Below are 21,694 nucleotides of genomic sequence, written 5' to 3' on the forward strand. Positions count from 1 at the left end.
GGTAGTGGTGATAGTAGTGGTAGTGGTGATGGTAGTGGTAGTGGTGATGGTATTGGTAGTGGTGATGGTATTGGTAGTGGTGATGGTAGTGGTGGTAGTGGTGGTAGTGGTAGTAGTGGTGATGGTAGTGGTAGTAGTGGTGATGGTAGTGGTGGTGATAGTAGTTGTAGTGGTGATGGTAGTGGTAGTAGTGGTGGTAGTGGTGATGGTAGTGGTAGTAGTGGTGGTAGTGGTGATGGTAGTGGTGGTAGTGGTGATGGTAGTGATGGTAGTGGTGGTAGTGGTGGTAGTGGTCATGGTAGTGGTGATGGTAGTGATGGTAGTGGTGATGGTAGTGGTGATGGTAGTGGTGATGGTAGTGGTAGTAGTGATGGTAGTGGTAGTGGTAGAAGTAGTTGTAGTGATGGTAGTGGTGATGGTAGTGGTGGTAGTGCTCATGGTAGTGGTGATGGTAGTGGTGGTAGTGATGGTAGTGGTGATGCAGCGCTGGGCTACAAACCCGATGACCTGGGTTCGATTCCCGCTCATGGCCAACACCGGTGACGATTGTCTGAATCAATCCTGGGCCTGACCTAGGTCGATTCAGCCTCAAATGAGTACCTGGTGCGGTGTGTAATCATTGCCACTGGGGAGACAAAGGCGGCCGGGCGTGGTGCTGGCCACCCACCCCCTCCTGTGTCTCTCTGTGTCTCTGTATCTCTCACCGGTGAGTGTCTCTCTGTGTCTCTCTGTCTCTATGTGTCTCTGTGTCTCTCTCTGTGTCTCTGCGTCTCTCTCTCTGTGTCTCTGTGTCTCTGTGTCTTTCTGTCTCTGTGTCTCTGTGTCTCTGCATCTCTCACCGGTGAGTGTCTCTCTGTGTGTCTCTCTCTCTGTGTCTCTGTGTTTCTCTGTGTCTCTCTGTGTCTCTGCGTGTCTCACCGGTGAGTGTCTCCCTGTGTCTTTCTCTCTCTGTCTCTCTGTGTCTGTGTCTCTGTCTCTGTGTCTCACCGGTGAGTGTCTCTGTGTCTCTCTGTCTCTGTCTCCGTGTCTCTGTCTCTGTGTCTCTCTGTCTCTGTCTCCGTGTCTCTGTGTTTCTCTCTCTGTCTCTGTCTCTGTGTCTCTGTCTCTGTGTCTCTCTCTCTATCTCTGTGTCTCTCTCTCTGTGTCTCTCTCTCTATCTCTGTGTCTCTCTCTCTGTGTCTCTCTGTCTCCGTGTCTCTGTCTCTGTGTCTGTGTCTCCGTGTCTCACCGGCGAGTGTCCCCGGCGCCCGTGCGGGTTCCCTGGGCGCCGTCCATCCGTGGAGTCCGTCCCCCGGCTCGTCGCCGCCCAGCACGACGTCGTAGCGAGACAGCGAGTCCACGCCGTACACCTCGTCCTCATCATCCTCATCCTCCATGGCACCAACACCAAACGCCTGCCGTCGAGCATGGGCGAGAGGTCACGGGGGGGTCGGGGGGAGAGGGGGGCGCACGCTAACTCATGAACTCACGAACTCACTCACGAACTCACTCACGAACTCGCTCACTCACGAACTCGTTCACTCACTCACTCACGAACTCGCTCACTCACGAACTCACTCACTCACTCACAAACTCACTCATTAACTCGCTCACTCACGAACTCACTCATTAACTCGCTCACTCACTAACTCGTTCACTCACGAACTCGTTCACTCACGAACTCGTTCACTCACTCACGAACTCGTTCACTCACGAACTCGCTCACTCGCTCACTCACGAACTCACTCACTAACTCACTCACTAACTCGCCCACTCACCAACTCGCTCACTCACTAACTCGCTCACTCACACAAACACACGTACACACACACGTACACACAAACGTACACACACACGTACACACACACACGTACACAAACACATGCACACACACGTACACACACACACACGTACACACGCACGCGTACACACACACGCGTACACACACACACGTACACACACACGCGTACACACACACACGTACACACACACACGTACACACACACACACACGCACATACACACAAACACACACGTACACACACAACAACAACAACCGCCATTCGCCACTAAGTGGCGGTGACGTCACCACGACGCTTGTGCCAGGCTATGTGCACCGTGAGGCCACGTGAAGTGTCGAACGCCCGCTGGCAGGAGGTCACTGGGCAGACCCAGGTGCCACGGGTCGACTGACTGAGATGACTGGCTGATGCACCACCTGTGCCCCCTACTGTGCCAACCTGCTGTGCTTTAGCCACCCGGCGCTCCGCTCGTTGTTGTGAGCGTCGCTCCTCCGCCCTCCGTTGTTGTTGGAGGGCGACTGCCTCCAACTGCCCAGTAGCATCCTTCACGAGCCTCCTCCACAGAGGCCGATCTTGACACCGCTGGTACCAGTCATCGGCAAGTCCACTCAGCTCCACGTCCTCCTGTACCACATCACTCCATCTCTTCTCTAGCCCGTGCCGCGCCCGCTTAGCCCCCTCAATCCGGCCAAACAAAAGCTGTTTCGGCATGCGGTGGCTGGGTATGCGGGCTACATGACCCAGCCATCGCAGCCTTGCCTGCCGGAGGAGCTCACCGATGGGACCCTGCCCAGATCTTTCAAGGATTTGTGAGCTCCTCACACAATCCAGTCTGGTTAAACCCAGGATGGATCGTAGGCAGGCCAGCCTAAATGTTTCTAACCGGCGAAGATGTTCCATTAGGGGGGTCCACGTTTCGCAAGCGTAGAGAAGGGAGGGAATGACCGTGGCCGAGAAGACCTGAAGCTTAGTGCGGAGCGACAGACCAGGTAGCTTCCACACAGCGTTACGCAACCGATGAAAAGATATTGCCGCTCGACTGATTCGGAGTGAGACCTCTGCTGTTAAACTGGCGCCATTCATAAGCACACTGCCCAGGTATGGGAAACTCTCCACTCTCTCCACAACTGCCCCATCACCGATTGGGAGTTTTGGGGGTGGAGTGTCCGATGGTACAAAATACCCAGGCAGGTGCTTAGTTTTGGTGGGGCTGATGGTAAGGCCCCACCTCTTAGTGGCACGCTCCAGTCTCAGCAGCAGCGTCTCCAACTCCTCCTCTGACTGAGCAGCTATTACCAAATCATCAGCATACATAACGTGGTTGAGCAATAGGGAGCCATCCCTTGACCGCACCCGGGCATCGATTAGCCTCCCATTATATCTGTACCATATGGAGATTCCCCCGGTACAGCTATTGAAGGCTTCACGAACTACGTGGTCAAAATAGATGTTAAATAATGTGGGAGCCAGAAGACATCCCTGTCGCACCCCAAGATGTACAGGGAATGGCTCTGACTCCCGGCCACGTAGTTTTACCCGGGCCCGCTCACCATCATGAAGGTCCTTAATGATCGTGAGCAGAGGGTCAGGTACTCCAAAAGCACGAAGAACGACCCAGAGCCCAGGCCTACTGATGGTATCATAGGCCTTGACCAGGTCAATAAAGCAGAGATGTAGGTCTTGTTGGAATTCCCTACACCTCTGCTGTAGCAGACGGACAGAAAATATGGCATCTGTGCAGGACCGCCCTTTCCTGAAACCGCATTCGGGCTCCGCAAGCCTCTCCTCAGCGTGCCTGGCAAGGCGATGCTGAATAATCCTTGCCAGGACCTTTCCCGGCACACTGAGGAGTGAGATGCCCCTGTAGTTGTTACAGTCTGTGCGGTCCCCCTTCTTAAAAAGGGGGACCACCAGGGCATCCTTCCAATCCTGCGGAACTCGTCCAGTGGTCCAGACTGTTGTTATGATGTCATATAGGGCAGTCTGTGCACAAACGCCACCCTCCCTCAGCATTTCGCTTGGGAGATCATCTCTGCCCGCTGCCTTTCCTGGTCTCAGACTCCGGATCGCCTTCAATACTTCCTCAGCAATGGCACCTCAGCCAGCCACTCACAGGGGGTGACTTCTTCCAATATTTGAGGCACCGCAGCATCAGCAGGGTCATCCTCACTTTGTGCCACGATGTTTTCCTGGCTGAGGGATTTTCCCTCCCCCAGGACCTCACAGAAATGCTCAGCAAATCTGCGAACCTGTTCCTGGGGGTCGGAGATTGGATCACCGTTTTTTCCCCTAATGATGGTAATAGGTGTGGCGCTGCAGGTTACTTTTTTGATGGAGTTAAATAGAGATTTGTGATCACGGGCCACTGAGGCAGACTCCATCTCCTCAGCAACCCGCGACCACCACCCATCCTTGCAGCGCCTCACGGCTCTCCGAACCTCCGAGCGAAGGCTGCGGTAAGCCTCCTCATTCTCTGACGTGGGATTCTGTAGCCGATGACAGTGGGCCTGTCGCTTTTTCTCAACCATCCTGAACACCTCCTCTGTCAGCCAGGGTCTCTGGGGAGGTCTGGACCGCGTACCCAAAGCAGCCATTGCAGCTGCATGAGTCACAGTCCTAAACCTCGCCCATTTACCCTCGACATCAAGAGGAGTCGGGGACGATGCCAATCTCAGCCGCAAGCGATGATGAAATTCTCGCTTGCAACTTTCATCAGATAACTGAGACCAGGCCACTTTATGTTGGAATGGGGTCCTGGGTGTACACCCACCACCGGAGTGGAAGAATGGCAGGCGCATCTTACAGATGACTAGTCGATGGTCAGAGGGCAGATCAGCTCCACGGTAGGTCCTGGTGTCAAGGACATGGGCTCGCATTCGCTGGTCCGTCACTATGTAGTCCAGCAGATGTTCTTGCTTGGACCCGGCATGCATCCATGATGTTGTGTGGATGCGCCGATGCCGGAAAAGCGTGTTGGTAATTACAAGCCCATGGGCTGCACAAAAATCTAGCAGCCTCCTACCGTTGTTATTGAGCTGATCTGGCCCATGCCCTACAATCACTCCAGACCAGGTGCCAGTATCATGACCAACTCGGGCATTGAAGTCACCCAACATGATGACTCTATCCCGAGGGGCCACTTTAGCCAGCACCTGGTCATAGAAGGCATCTGACTCATCGGCTTTGCCTGCATCCCTCCACGGATGTTCATCTTCGGTGGGGGCATAAGTAACCACGACCACCATTCCTCGCCTCCGGTTGATGGGAAGGCGAGCCCAAAGTAGCCTGGGGCATACAGCTTCCCACACCTCACCGCCACGCTCCCACGCCCCCTTCATTCTTTTGTTCAAAAGAAGACCCACACCCTGTTGTTTGGCAGTCTGCTGCCCCGAGTAGAGGACTGTCCACCCCTCATGGTGGCAGGAGCCAGAGCCGGTCCACCGGACCTCCTGAATGCCGCATAGATCCAGGCGGTACCGGTCCAGCTCCCGACAGAGGAGTGGCAGCCTCTCCTCTGCAGTGAGCGTTCGAACATTCCACGTGGCCATCCGTAGTGGCTTTTCGTTGTTTCTGGAGTAGCCCCGAGGGTAGGTATTCAATCTTCTGGCTCCGCCAATTGGGGTTTGGCCAGGAGACGTCATAGACGACTGGCCCCCCGGGGCCTCCGGCACAAGCTTATTAGTTACATATTTCAGTTTAATTCGTGGTTTCGTGGTAATTAATTGAAGGTGGAGGGGTTACCAGCCCCTCACACCCGTCCAGAGCCCCCGTTTAGCCCCTGTGGTGGACACAGATGCCATGAGGGGAGGAGCCAATCAAAATTGGATCTCCCCCCACAGCACTGTCCACGGCAGAGTTGCCCGTCCGGCACCGCGAGGAGGTAGGGGGTTGTTGTACACACACGTACACACGTACACACACACACACACGTACACACACACGTACACACACACACACGTACAACAACAACAACAACCGCCATTCGCCACTAAGTGGCGGTGACGTCACCACGACGCTTGTGCCAGGCTATGTGCACCCTGAGGCCACGTGAAGTGTCGAACGCCCGCTGGCAGGAGGTCACGGGGCAGACCCAGGTGCCACGGGTCGACTGACTGAGATGACTGGCTGATGCACCACCTGTGCCCCCTACTGTGCCAACCTGCTGTGCTTTAGCCACCCGGCGCTCCGCTCGCTGTTGTGAGCGTCGCTCCTCCGCCCTCCGTTGTTGTTGGAGGGCGACTGCCTCCAACTGCCCAGTAGCATCCTTCACGAGCCTCCTCCACAGAGGCCGATCTTGACACCGCTGGTACCAGTCATCGGCAAGTCCACTCAGCTCCACGTCCTCCTGTACCACATCACTCCATCTCTTCTCTAGCCCGTGCCGCGCCCGCTTAGCCCCCTCAATCCGGCCAAACAAAAGCTGTTTCGGCATGCGGTGGCTGGGCATGCGGGCTACATGACCCAGCCATCGCAGCCTTGCCTGCAGGAGGAGCTCACCGATGGGACCCTGCCCAGATCTTTCAAGGATTTGTGAGCTCCTCACACAATCCAGTCTGGTTAAACCCAGGATGGATCGTAGGCAGGTCAGCCTAAATGTTTCTAACCGGCGAAGATGTTCCATTAGGGGGGTCCACGTTTCGCAAGCGTAGAGAAGGGAGGGAATGACCGTGGCCGAGAAGACCTGAAGCTTAGTGCGGAGCGACAGACCAGGTAGCTTCCACACAGCGTTACGCAACCGATGAAAAGATATTGCCGCTCGACTGATTCGGAGTGAGACCTCTGCTGTTAAACTGGAGCCAGTCATAAGCACACTGCCCAGGTATGGGAAACTCTCCACTCTCTCCACAACTGCCCCATCACCGATTGGGAGTTGTGGGGGTGGAGTGTCCGATGGTACAAAATACCCAGGCAGGTGCTTAGTTTTGGTGGGGCTGATGGTAAGGCCCCACCTCTTAGTGGCACGCTCCAGTCTCAGCAGCAGCGTCTGCAACTCCTCCTCTGACTGAGCAGCTATTACCAAGTCATCAGCATACATAACGTGGTTGAGCAATAGGGAGCCATCCCTTGACCGCACCCGGGCATCGATTAGCCTCCCATTATATCTGTACCATATGGAGATTCCCCCGGTACAGCTATTGAAGGCTTCACGAACTACGTGGTCAAAATAGATGTTAAATAATGTGGGAGCCAGAGGACATCCCTGTCGCACCCCAAGGTGTACAGGGAATGGCTCTGACTCCCGGCCACGTAGTTTTACCCGGGCCCGCTCACCATCATGAAGGTCCTTAATGATCGTGAGCAGAGGGTCAGGTACTCCAAAAGCACGAAGAACGACCCAGAGCCCAGGCCTACTGATGGTATCATAGGCCTTGACCAGGTCAATAAAGCAGAGATGTAGGTCTTGTTGGAATTCCCTACACCTCTGCTGTAGCAGACGGACAGAAAATATGGCATCTGTGCAGGACCGCCCTTTCCTGAAACCGCATTGGGGCTCCGCAAGCCTCTCCTCAGCGTGCCTGGCAAGGCGATGCTGAATAATCCTTGCCAGGACCTTTCCCGGCACACTGAGGAGTGAGATGCCCCTGTAGTTGTTACAGTCTGTGCGGTCCCCCTTCTTAAAAAGGGGGACCACCAGGGCATCCTTCCAATCCTGCGGAACCCGTCCAGTGGTCCAGACTGTTGTTATGATGTCATATAGGGCAGTCTGTGCACAAACGCCACCCTCCCTCAGCATTTCGCTTGGGAGATCATCTCTGCCCGCTGCCTTTCCTGGTCTCAGACTCCGGATCGCCTTCAATACTTCCTCAGCAGATGGCACCTCAGCCAGCCACTCACAGGGGGTGACTTCATCCAATATTTGAGGCACCGCAGCCTCAGCAGGGTCATCCTCACTTTGTGCCACGATGTTTTCCTGGCTGTGGGATTTTCCCTCCCCCAGGACCTCACAGAAATGCTCAGCAAATCTGCGAACCTGTTCCTGGGGGTCGGAAATTGGATCACCGTTTTTTCCCCTAATGATGGTAATAGGTGTGGCGCTGCAGGTTACTTTTTTGATGGAGTTAAATAGCGATTTGTGATCACGGGCCACTGAGGCAGACTCCATCTCCTCAGCAACCCGCGACCACCACCCATCCTTGCAGCGCCTCACGGCTCTCCGAACCTCCGAGCGAAGGCTGCGGTAAGCCTCCTCATTCTCTGACGTGGGATTCTGTAGCCGATGACAGTGGGCCTGTCGCTTTTTCTCAACCATCCTGAACAACTCCTCTGTCATCCAGGGTGTCTGGGGAGGTCTGGACCGCGTACCCAAAGCAGCCATTGCAGCTGCATGAGTCACAGTCCTAAACCTCGCCCATTTACCCTCGACATCAGGAGGAGTCGGGGACGATGCCAATCCCAGCCGCAAGCGATGATGAAATTCTCGCTTGCAACTTTCATCAGATAACTGAGACCAGGCCACTTTAGGTTGGAATGGGGTCCTGGGTGTACACCCACCACCGGAGTGGAAGAATGGCAGGCGCATCTTACAGATGACTAGTCGATGGTCAGAGGGCAGATCAGCTCCACGGTAGGTCCTGGTGTCAAGGACATGGGCTCGCATTCGCTGGTCCGTCACTATGTAGTCCAGCAGATGTTCTTGCTTGGACCCGGCATGCATCCATGATGTTGTGTGGATGCGCCGATGCCGGAACAGCGTGTTGGTAATTACAAGCCCATGGGCTGCACAAAAATCTAGCAGCCTCCTACCATTGTTATTGAGCTGATCTGGCCCATGCCCTCCAATCACTCCAGACCAGGTGCCAGTATCATGACCAACTCGGGCATTGAAGTCACCCAACATGATGACTCTATCCCGAGGGGCCACTTTAGCCAGCACCTGTGACAGGAGGTCATAGAAGGCATCTGACTCATCGGCTTTGCCTGCATCCCTCCACGGATGTTCATCTTCGGTGGGGGCATAAGTAACCACGACCACCATTCCTCGCCTCCGGTTGATGGGAAGGCGAGCCCAAAGTAGCCTGGGGCTTACAGCTTCCCACACCTCACCGCCACGCTCCCACGCCCCCTTCATTCTTTTGTTCAAAAGAAGACCCACACCCTGTTGTTTGGCAGTCTGCTGCCCCGAGTAGAGGACTGTCCACCCCTCATGGTGGCAGGAGCCAGAGCCGGTCCACCGGACCTCCTGAATGCCGCATAGATCCAGGCGGTACCGGTCCAGCTCCCGACAGAGGAGTGGCAGCCTCTCCTCTGCAGTGAGCGTTCGAACATTCCACGTGGCCACCCGTAGTGGCTTTTCGTTGTTTCTGGAGTAGCCCCGAGGGTAGGTATTCAATCTCCTGGCTCCGCCAATTGGGGTTTGGCCAGGAGACGTCATAGACGCCTGGCCCCCCGGGGCCTCCGGCACACACACGTACACACACACGTACACACACACACACGTACACACACACGTACACACAAACACACACGTACACGCACACACACACGTACACACACACACACGTACACACACACACATACACACACACACACACGTACACACAAACACACAAACACACACGTACACACACGCACACACACACACACGTACACACACACACGTACACACACACACACGTACACACACACACGTACACCCCGTGGCCCCCACCTGTCCCACAATGCCTCGAGGCCCACGTGGGCGGGGTGGCCTACTGGACGTGCCGCCCCCCCCCCGGCCCCACGGCGGCTCCGGCAGCAGCAGCCGGAACGGCGGGCGGTCGGCGCCGACCGCGGCGCCTCCCATCATCGCCCAACGGGGGTCGATGCCACGGTAGCCCAGGCCGTGGCGGTCGTCCTTGGGTTCGAAGGTCACGGGGACGCGGTCGCGGGGGGCGAAGGTCACGCCGGCCGGAGCGAACTCCTCCTCCGCCTCCTCTGCCTCCTCCGCCTCGTCGTCAGCACTGCCGTGCTGCTGCTGCTGCTGCTGAGAGAAGCACCACTCATTCACACTCCTTGTTACACACTCATTCACTCATTCACACTCCTTGTTACACACTCATTCACACACTCATTCACACTCCTTGTTACACACTCATTCACACACTCATTCACACACTCATTCACACTCCCTGTTACACACTCATTCACACTCCTTGTTACACACTCATTCACACTCCCTGTTACACACTCATTCACACACTCATTCACACTCCCTGTTACACACTCATTCACACTCCCTGTTACACACTCATTCACACACTCATTCACACTCCCTGTTACACACTCATTCACACACTCATTCACACTCCCTGTGACACACTCATTCACACTCCTTGTTACACACTCATTCACACACTCATTCACACACTCATTCACACTCCCTGTTACACACTCATTCACTCATTCACACTCCCTGTTACACACTCATTCACTCATTCACACTCCTTGTTACACACTCATTCACTCATTCACACTCCTTGTTACACACTCATTCACTCATTCACACTCCTTGTTACACACTCATTCACTCATTCACACTCCTTGTTACACACTCATTCACTCATTCACACTCCTTGTTACACACTCATTCACACACTCATTCACACACTCATTCACACTCCCTGTTACACACTCATTCACTCATTCACACTCCCTGTTACACACTCATTCACTCATTCACACTCCTTGTTACACACTCATTCACTCATTCACACTCCTTGTTACACACTCATTCACTCATTCACACTCCTTGTTACACACTCATTCACTCATTCACACTCCTTGTTACACACTCATTCACTCATTCACACTCCTTGTTACACACTCATTCACTCATTCACACTCCTTGTTACACACTCATTCACACACTCATTCACACTCCCTGTTACACACTCATTCACTCATTCACACTCCCTGTTACACACTCATTCACTCATTCACACTCCTTGTTACACACTCATTCACTCATTCACACTCCTTGTTACACACTCATTCACTCATTACACTCCTTGTTACACACTCATTCACTCATTCACACTCCTTGTTACACACTCATTCACTCATTCACACTCCTTGTTACACACTCATTCACTCATTCACACTCCTTGTTACACACTCATTCACTCATTCACACTCCCTGTTACACACTCATTCACACTCCTTGTTACACACTCATTCACTCATTCACACTCCTTGTTACACACTCATTCACACACTCATTCACACTCCCTGTTACACACTCATTCACTCATTCACACTCCCTGTTACACACTCATTCACACACTCATTCACACTCCCTGTGACACACTCATTCACACTCCTTGTTACACACTCATTCACACACTCATTCACACACTCATTCACACTCCCTGTTACACACTCATTCACTCATTCACACTCCCTGTTACACACTCATTCACTCATTCACACTCCTTGTTACACACTCATTCACTCATTCACACTCCTTGTTACACACTCATTCACTCATTCACACTCCTTGTTACACACTCATTCACTCATTCACACTCCTTGTTACACACTCATTCACTCATTCACACTCCTTGTTACACACTCATTCACACACTCATTCACACACTCATTCACACTCCCTGTTACACACTCATTCACTCATTCACACTCCCTGTTACACACTCATTCACTCATTCACACTCCTTGTTACACACTCATTCACTCATTCACACTCCTTGTTACACACTCATTCACTCATTCACACTCCTTGTTACACACTCATTCACACACTCATTCACACTCCCTGTTACACACTCATTCACTCATTCACACTCCCTGTTACACACTCATTCACTCATTCACACTCCTTGTTACACACTCATTCACTCATTCACACTCCTTGTTACACACTCATTCACTCATTACACTCCTTGTTACACACTCATTCACTCATTCACACTCCTTGTTACACACTCATTCACTCATTCACACTCCTTGTTACACACTCATTCACTCATTCACACTCCTTGTTACACACTCATTCACTCATTCACACTCCCTGTTACACACTCATTCACACTCCTTGTTACACACTCATTCACTCATTCACACTCCTTGTTACACACTCATTCACACACTCATTCACACTCCCTGTTACACACTCATTCACTCATTCACACTCCCTGTTACACACTCATTCACTCATTCACACTCCTTGTTACACACTCATTCACTCATTCACACTCCTTGTTACACACTCATTCACTCATTCACACTCCTTGTTACACACTCATTCACACTCCTTGTTACACACTCATTCACTCATTCACACTCCTTGTTACACACTCATTCACTCATTCACACTCCTTGTTACACACTCATTCACACACTCATTCACACTCCCTGTTACACACTCATTCACTCATTCACACTCCCTGTTACACACTCATTCACTCATTCACACTCCTTGTTACACACTCATTCACTCATTCACACTCCTTGTTACACACTCATTCACTCATTCACACTCCTTGTTACACACTCATTCACTCATTCACACTCCTTGTTACACACTCATTCACTCATTCACACTCCTTGTTACACACTCATTCACACACTCATTCACACACTCATTCACACTCCCTGTTACACACTCATTCACTCATTCACACTCCCTGTTACACACTCATTCACTCATTCACACTCCTTGTTACACACTCATTCACTCATTCACACTCCTTGTTACACACTCATTCACTCATTCACACTCCTTGTTACACACTCATTCACACACTCATTCACACTCCCTGTTACACACTCATTCACTCATTCACACTCCCTGTTACACACTCATTCACTCATTCACACTCCTTGTTACACACTCATTCACTCATTCACACTCCTTGTTACACACTCATTCACTCATTACACTCCTTGTTACACACTCATTCACTCATTCACACTCCTTGTTACACACTCATTCACTCATTCACACTCCTTGTTACACACTCATTCACTCATTCACACTCCTTGTTACACACTCATTCACTCATTCACACTCCCTGTTACACACTCATTCACACTCCTTGTTACACACTCATTCACTCATTCACACTCCTTGTTACACACTCATTCACACACTCATTCACACTCCCTGTTACACACTCATTCACTCATTCACACTCCCTGTTACACACTCATTCACTCATTCACACTCCTTGTTACACACTCATTCACTCATTCACACTCCTTGTTACACACTCATTCACTCATTCACACTCCTTGTTACACACTCATTCACACTCCTTGTTACACACTCATTCACTCATTCACACTCCTTGTTACACACTCATTCACTCATTCACACTCCTTGTTACACACTCATTCACACACTCATTCACACTCCCTGTTACACACTCATTCACTCATTCACACTCCCTGTTACACACTCATTCACTCATTCACACTCCTTGTTACACACTCATTCACTCATTCACACTCCTTGTTACACACTCATTCACTCATTCACACTCCTTGTTACACACTCATTCACTCATTCACACTCCTTGTTACACACTCATTCACTCATTCACACTCCTTGTTACACACTCATTCACTCATTCACACTCCTTGTTACACACTCATTCACTCATTCACACTCCCTGTTACACACTTATTCACTCATTCACACTCCCTGTGACACACTCATTCACTCATTCACACTCTTTGTTACACACTCATTCACACTCCTTGTTACACACTCATTCACTCATTCACACTCCTTGTTACACACTCATTCACACACTCATTCACACACTCATTCACTCATTTACACTCCTTGTTACACACTCATTCACTCATTCACACTCCTTGTTACACACTCATTCACACTCCTTGTTACACACTCATTCACACACTCATTCACACTCCCTGTTACACACTCATTCACACACTCATTCACACTCCCTGTGACACACTCATTCACTCATTCACACTCTTTGTTACACACTCATTCACACTCCTTGTTACACACTCATTCACACACTCATTCACACTCCCTGTTACACACTCATTCACACACTCATTCACACTCCCTGTGACACACTCATTCACTCATTCACACTCTTTGTTACACACTCATTCACACTCCTTGTTACACACTCATTCACTCATTCACACTCCTTGTTACACACTCATTCACACACTCATTCACACACTCATTCACACTCCCTGTTACACTCATTCACTCATTCACACTCCCTGTTACACACTCATTCACTCATTCACACTCCTTGTTACACACTCATTCACTCATTCACACTCCTTGTTACACACTCATTCACTCATTCACACTCCTTGTTACACACTCATTCACACACTCATTCACACTCCCTGTTACACACTCATTCACTCATTCACACTCCCTGTTACACACTCATTCACTCATTCACACTCCTTGTTACACACTCATTCACTCATTCACACTCCTTGTTACACACTCATTCACTCATTACACTCCTTGTTACACACTCATTCACTCATTCACACTCCTTGTTACACACTCATTCACTCATTCACACTCCTTGTTACACACTCATTCACTCATTCACACTCCTTGTTACACACTCATTCACTCATTCACACTCCCTGTTACACACTCATTCACACTCCTTGTTACACACTCATTCACTCATTCACACTCCTTGTTACACACTCATTCACACACTCATTCACACTCCCTGTTACACACTCATTCACTCATTCACACTCCCTGTTACACACTCATTCACTCATTCACACTCCTTGTTACACACTCATTCACTCATTCACACTCCTTGTTACACACTCATTCACTCATTCACACTCCTTGTTACACACTCATTCACACTCCTTGTTACACACTCATTCACTCATTCACACTCCTTGTTACACACTCATTCACTCATTCACACTCCTTGTTACACACTCATTCACACACTCATTCACACTCCCTGTTACACACTCATTCACTCATTCACACTCCCTGTTACACACTCATTCACTCATTCACACTCCTTGTTACACACTCATTCACTCATTCACACTCCTTGTTACACACTCATTCACTCATTCACACTCCTTGTTACACACTCATTCACTCATTCACACTCCTTGTTACACACTCATTCACTCATTCACACTCCTTGTTACACACTCATTCACACACTCATTCACACACTCATTCACACTCCCTGTTACACACTCATTCACTCATTCACACTCCCTGTTACACACTCATTCACTCATTCACACTCCTTGTTACACACTCATTCACTCATTCACACTCCTTGTTACACACTCATTCACTCATTCACACTCCTTGTTACACACTCATTCACACACTCATTCACACTCCCTGTTACACACTCATTCACTCATTCACACTCCCTGTTACACACTCATTCACTCATTCACACTCCTTGTTACACACTCATTCACTCATTCACACTCCTTGTTACACACTCATTCACTCATTACACTCCTTGTTACACACTCATTCACTCATTCACACTCCTTGTTACACACTCATTCACTCATTCACACTCCTTGTTACACACTCATTCACTCATTCACACTCCTTGTTACACACTCATTCACTCATTCACACTCCCTGTTACACACTCATTCACACTCCTTGTTACACACTCATTCACTCATTCACACTCCTTGTTACACACTCATTCACACACTCATTCACACTCCCTGTTACACACTCATTCACTCATTCACACTCCCTGTTACACACTCATTCACTCATTCACACTCCTTGTTACACACTCATTCACTCATTCACACTCCTTGTTACACACTCATTCACTCATTCACACTCCTTGTTACACACTCATTCACACTCCTTGTTACACACTCATTCACTCATTCACACTCCTTGTTACACACTCATTCACTCATTCACACTCCTTGTTACACACTCATTCACACACTCATTCACACTCCCTGTTACACACTCATTCACTCATTCACACTCCCTGTTACACACTCATTCACTCATTCACACTCCTTGTTACACACTCATTCACTCATTCACACTCCTTGTTACACACTCATTCACTCATTCACACTCCTTGTTACACACTCATTCACTCATTCACACTCCTTGTTACACACTCATTCACTCATTCACACTCCTTGTTACACACTCATTCACTCATTCACACTCCTTGTTACACACTCATTCACTCATTCACACTCCCTGTTACACACTTATTCACTCATTCACACTCCCTGTGACACACTCATTCACTCATTCACACTCTTTGTTACACACTCATTCACACTCCTTGTTACACACTCATTCACTCATTCACACTCCTTGTTACACACTCATTCACACACTCATTCACACACTCATTCACTCATTCACACTCCTTGTTACACACTCATTCACTCATTCACACTCCTTGTTACACACTCATTCACACTCCTTGTTACACACTCATTCACACACTCATTCACACTCCCTGTTACACACTCATTCACACACTCATTCACACTCCCTGTGACACACTCATTCACTCATTCACACTCTTTGTTACACACTCATTCACACTCCTTGTTACACACTCATTCACACACTCATTCACACTCCCTGTTACACACTCATTCACACACTCATTCACACTCCCTGTGACACACTCATTCACTCATTCACACTCTTTGTTACACACTCATTCACACTCCTTGTTACACACTCATTCACTCATTCACACTCCTTGTTACACACTCATTCACACACTCATTCACACACTCATTCACACTCCCTGTTACACACTCATTCACACTCCCTGTTACACACTCATTCACTCATTCACACTCCCTGTGACACACTCATTCACACTCCCTGTTATACACTCGCTGACACACTCATTCACACTCCCTGTTATACACTCGCTGACACACTCATTCACACTCCTTGTTACACACTCATTCACACACTCATTCACACTCCCTGTCACACACTCATTCACACTCCCTGTTACACACTCATTCACACTCCCTGTTACACACTCATTCACACTCCCTGTTACACACTCATTCACACACTCATTCACACACTCATTCACACTCCCTGTTACACACTCATTCACACTCCCTGTGACACACTCATTCACACTCCCTGTTACACACTCCCTGTCACACACTCATTCACACTCCCTGTTACACACTCCCTGTTACACACTCATTCACACTCCCTGTTACACACTCATTCACACTCCCTGTTACACACTCCCTGTTAAACACTCATTCACACTCCCTGTTACACACTCCCTGTTACACACTCATTCACACTCCCTGTTACACACTCATTCACACTCCCTGTTACACACTCCCTGTTACACACTCATTCACACTCCCTGTTACACACTCATTCACACTCCCTGTTACACACTCATTCACACTCCCTGTTACACACTCATTCACACTCATTCACACACTCATACACACTCCCTGTTACACACTCGCTGTTACACACTCATTCACACTCCCTGTTACACACTCGCTGTTACACACTCATTCACACTCCCTGTTACACACTCGCTGTTACACACTCATTCACACTCCCTGTTACACACTCATTCACACACTCATTCACACTCCCTGTTACACACTCCCTGTTACACACTCATTCACACTCCCTGTTACACACTCCCTGTTACACACTCATTCACACTCCCTGTTACACACTCGCTGACACACTCATTCACACTCCCTGTTACACACTCATTCACACACTCATTCACACTCCCTGTTACACACTCCCTGTTACACACTCATTCACACTCCCTGTTACACACTCATTCACACTCCCTGTTACACACTCCCTGTTACACACTCATTCACACTCCCTGTTACACACTCATTCACACTCCCTGTTACACACTCATTCACACTCCCTGTTACACACTCCCTGTTACACACTCGCTGACACACTCATTCACACTCCCTGTTACACACTCATTCACACACTCATTCACACACCCTGTTACACACTCATTCACACACTCATTCACACACCCTGTTACACACTCATTCACACACCCTGTGACACACTCATTCACACTCCCTGTCACACACTCATTCACACTCCCTGTGACACACTCATTCACACACCCTGTGACACACTCGCTGTTACACACTCATTCACACTCCCTGTTACACACTCCCTGTTACACACTCATTCACACTCCCTGTTACACACTCCCTGTTACACACTAGCTGACACTCATTCACACTCCCTGTTACACACTCATTCACACACTCATTCACACACCCTGTTACACACTCATTCACACACTCATTCACACACCCTGTGACACACTCATTCACACACCCTGTGACACACTCATTCACACTCCCTGTCACACACTCATTCACACTCCCTGTGACACACTCATTCACACACCCTGTGACACACTCATTCACACACTCATTCACACTCCCTGTGACACACTCATTCACACACCCTGTGACACACTCATTCACACTCCCTGTCACACACTCATTCACACTCCCTGTGACACACTCATTCACACACCCTGTGACACACTCATTCACACACTCATTCACACTCCCTGTGACACACTCATTCACATTCCCTGTGACACACTCATTCACACTCCCTGTGACACACTCATTCACACACCCTGTGACACACTCATTCATAACACCCTGTGACACACTCATTCACACACCCTGTGACACACTCATTCACACACTCATTCACACACCCTGTAACACACTCGTTCACACTCCCTGTCACACACTCGTTCACACACCCTGTGACACACTCATTCACACACCCTGTGACACACTCGCTGACACACCCTGTGACACACTCATTCACACACCCTGTCACACACTCATTCACACACCCTGTCACACACTCATTCACACACCCTGTGACACACTCATTCACACACCCTGTGACACACTCGCTGATACACCCTGTCACACACTCATTCACACACCCTGTGACACACTCATTCACACAAGCTGTCACACACTCATTCACACAACCTGTGACACACTCATTCACACACCCTGTGACACACTCATTCACACACCCTGTGACACACTCATTCACACACCCTGTGACACACTCATTCACACACTCATTCACACTCCCTGTGACACACTCATTCACACACCCTGTGACAGACTCATTCACACACTCAATCACACTCCCTGTGACACACTCATTCACATTCCCTGTGACACACTCATTCACACTCCCTGTGACACACTCATTCACACACCCTGTGACACACTCATTCACACACCCTGTGACACACTCATTCACACAAGCTGTCACACACTCATTCACACAACCTGTGACACACTCATTCACACACTCATTCACACACCCTGTGACACACTCACTCACACACCCTGTCACACACTCGCTCAAAGACAAACTCGCTCACCTGCTCACTCACTCACTCACACACTCAACCACTCACTCACTCACACACACACTCGCTGACACACTCACTCACACACTCACTCACCTACCCTCTCACACACTCGCTCATTCACACACTCCCTCACACACTCGCTCACCTGCTCACTCACTCACCCGTTCGCTCACACACTCGCTGACACACTCGCTCACTCACCCGTTCACACACTCACTCACCTGTGCACTCACTCACTCACTCACCCACTCAGACACTCAGACACTCGCTCACTCACTCACACACTCACTCACTCACCTGCTCACACACACACTCGCTCACTCACTCACTCACCTGCCCACTCACCCGCTCACTCAACCGCTCGCTCACTCAGTCAATCACACACTCACCCGCTCACACACTCACTCACCCGCTCACACACTCACTCACCCGCTCACACACTCACTCGCTCACACACTCACACACTCACTCACACACTCACTCACCTGCCCACTCACCTGCTCACTCACCCGCTCGCTCACTCAGTCAATCACTCACCTCACCCACTCACTCACCCACTCACACACTCGCCCACTCACACACTCGCCCACCTGCTCACACACACACTCGCTCACTCACTCACCTGCTCACTCACTCACTCACCTGCTCACTCACTCACTCACCTGCCCACTCACCTGCTCACTCACCCGCTCGCTCACTCAGTCAATCACTCACCTCACCCACTCACTCACCCACTCACACACTCGCCCACTCACACACTCGCCCACTCACACACTCGCCCATGTACTCACTCGCAAGCACTCTTGCACACCCACTCACTCACCCACCCGCTCACTCGCCCACTCCACTCGCCCAAACACTCGCCCACCCACTCACCCGAAGACTCGCTGACTGAAGCATTCAACCATCACCACAACAACCACCACAACCACCACCACCACAACTTCCACCACCACCATCACCACCACAAAAACAACCACCATAACTACCACCACTCCCACCTCCACGAACACAACCACTCCCACGGCAACCAACACCACCACCACCATCACCACTGTGGTTGTGCGACTCACCGTGACTTTGGCAGTGGCCCCCCCAGGAGGGCTGCCGGCAGTGCCCCCCACGATCGCCGCGCCTGCACACAGCAGAACACCACAACCACCACAATCACCACCACCACCACAACCACCACCACCACCACAACCACCACAATCACCACCACCACCACAACCACCACAATCACCACCACCACCACAACCACCACAATCACCACAACCACCACAACAACCACTACAACCACCACAATCACCACAACCACCACCACAACCACCACAACCACCACCACAACAACCACCATCACCACCATCACCACCACCACCACAACCACCACAATCACCACCACCACCACCACAATCACCACAACCACCACCACCACAACCACCACAACCACCACCACCACCACAACCACCACCACCACAACCACCACAATCACCACCACCACCACAACCACCACCACCACAACCACCACAATCACCACAACCAGCACCACAACAACCACCACCACAACAACCGTGCAGCCGTTAGCCCCACGGTAGACAAAGGGGCAAACCTGCAACTGCTGCCCGCTCACTCCACTGCCGGCCATCCGTGAGTGAGTGGGTGAGTGAGTGAGTGAGTGGGTGGGTGAATGAGTAGTGGGTGGATGAGAGAGTGGGTGGATGAGCAAGTGGGTGGATGAGCGAGTGGGTGGATGAGAGAGTGGGTGGATGAGCGAGTGGGTGGATGAGCGAGTGGGTGGATGAGCGAGGGGGTAGGCGAGTGAGTGGGTGGGTGGGTGGGCGAGTCAGTGGGTGAGTGAGTGAGTGGGTGAGTGAGTGAGGTGGTAGGAGAGTGAGTGAACAAGTGAGTGAGTGGGTGAGTGAGTGAGGTGGTAGGAGAGTGAGTGAACAAGTGAGTGAGCGAGTGAGTGAGTGAGTGGGTGAGTGAGTATGTGAGCAAGTGGGCGAGTCAGTGGGTGAGTAAGTGGGTGAGTGAGCGAGTGGGTGAGTGAGCGGGTAGGTGAGCGAGTGAACGAGTGAGTGAGTGGGTGAGTGAGTGAGGTGGTAGGAGAGTGAGTGAACAAGTGAGTGAGCGAGTGAGTGGGTGAGTGAGTGAGTATGTGAGCGAGTGGGCGAGTCAGTGGGTGAGTAAGGGGGTAGGTGAGCGGGTGAGTGAGGGGGTAGGTGAGCGAGTGAACGAGTGAGTGAGTGGGTAAGTGGGTGAGTAAGTGGGTGAGTGAGCGAGTGGGTGAGTGAGTGAGTGAGGGGGTAGGTGAGCGAGTGAACGAGTGAGTGAGTGAGTGGGCGAGTCAGTGGGTGAGTAAGTGGGTGGGTGAGTGAGCGAGCGAGTGAGTGAGGGGGTAGGTGAACGAGTGAGTGAGTGAGTCGGCAAGGTGGCGATGGTTTCCGACCTGTGGCCATGCCATGCTGGGGTAGAACGTCTGAGAAAGAGAGTC

General features: G+C 50.7%; 1 protein-coding gene across 1 annotated transcript in view; it reads right to left on the minus strand.

Moving 5' to 3' along the window:
• LOC116957099 (G patch domain-containing protein 1) overlaps positions 1–21,694 on the minus strand; it is a 66,107-nt gene that overhangs the window by 20,408 nt on the left and 24,005 nt on the right. The window contains 3 exon segments of the mRNA XM_076055098.1: positions 1,229–1,394; positions 9,429–9,743; positions 20,274–20,335. Of these exon segments, the coding sequence (XP_075911213.1) occupies positions 1,229–1,394; positions 9,429–9,743; positions 20,274–20,335 (543 nt within the window).

Source organism: Petromyzon marinus, chromosome 69 (genome assembly GCF_048934315.1).
Source record: "Petromyzon marinus isolate PM22_M1 ecotype Great Lakes invasive population chromosome 69, UKy_Petmar_22M1.pri1.0, whole genome shotgun sequence".
Classification (NCBI taxonomy): Eukaryota; Metazoa; Chordata; class Hyperoartia; order Petromyzontiformes; family Petromyzontidae; genus Petromyzon; species Petromyzon marinus.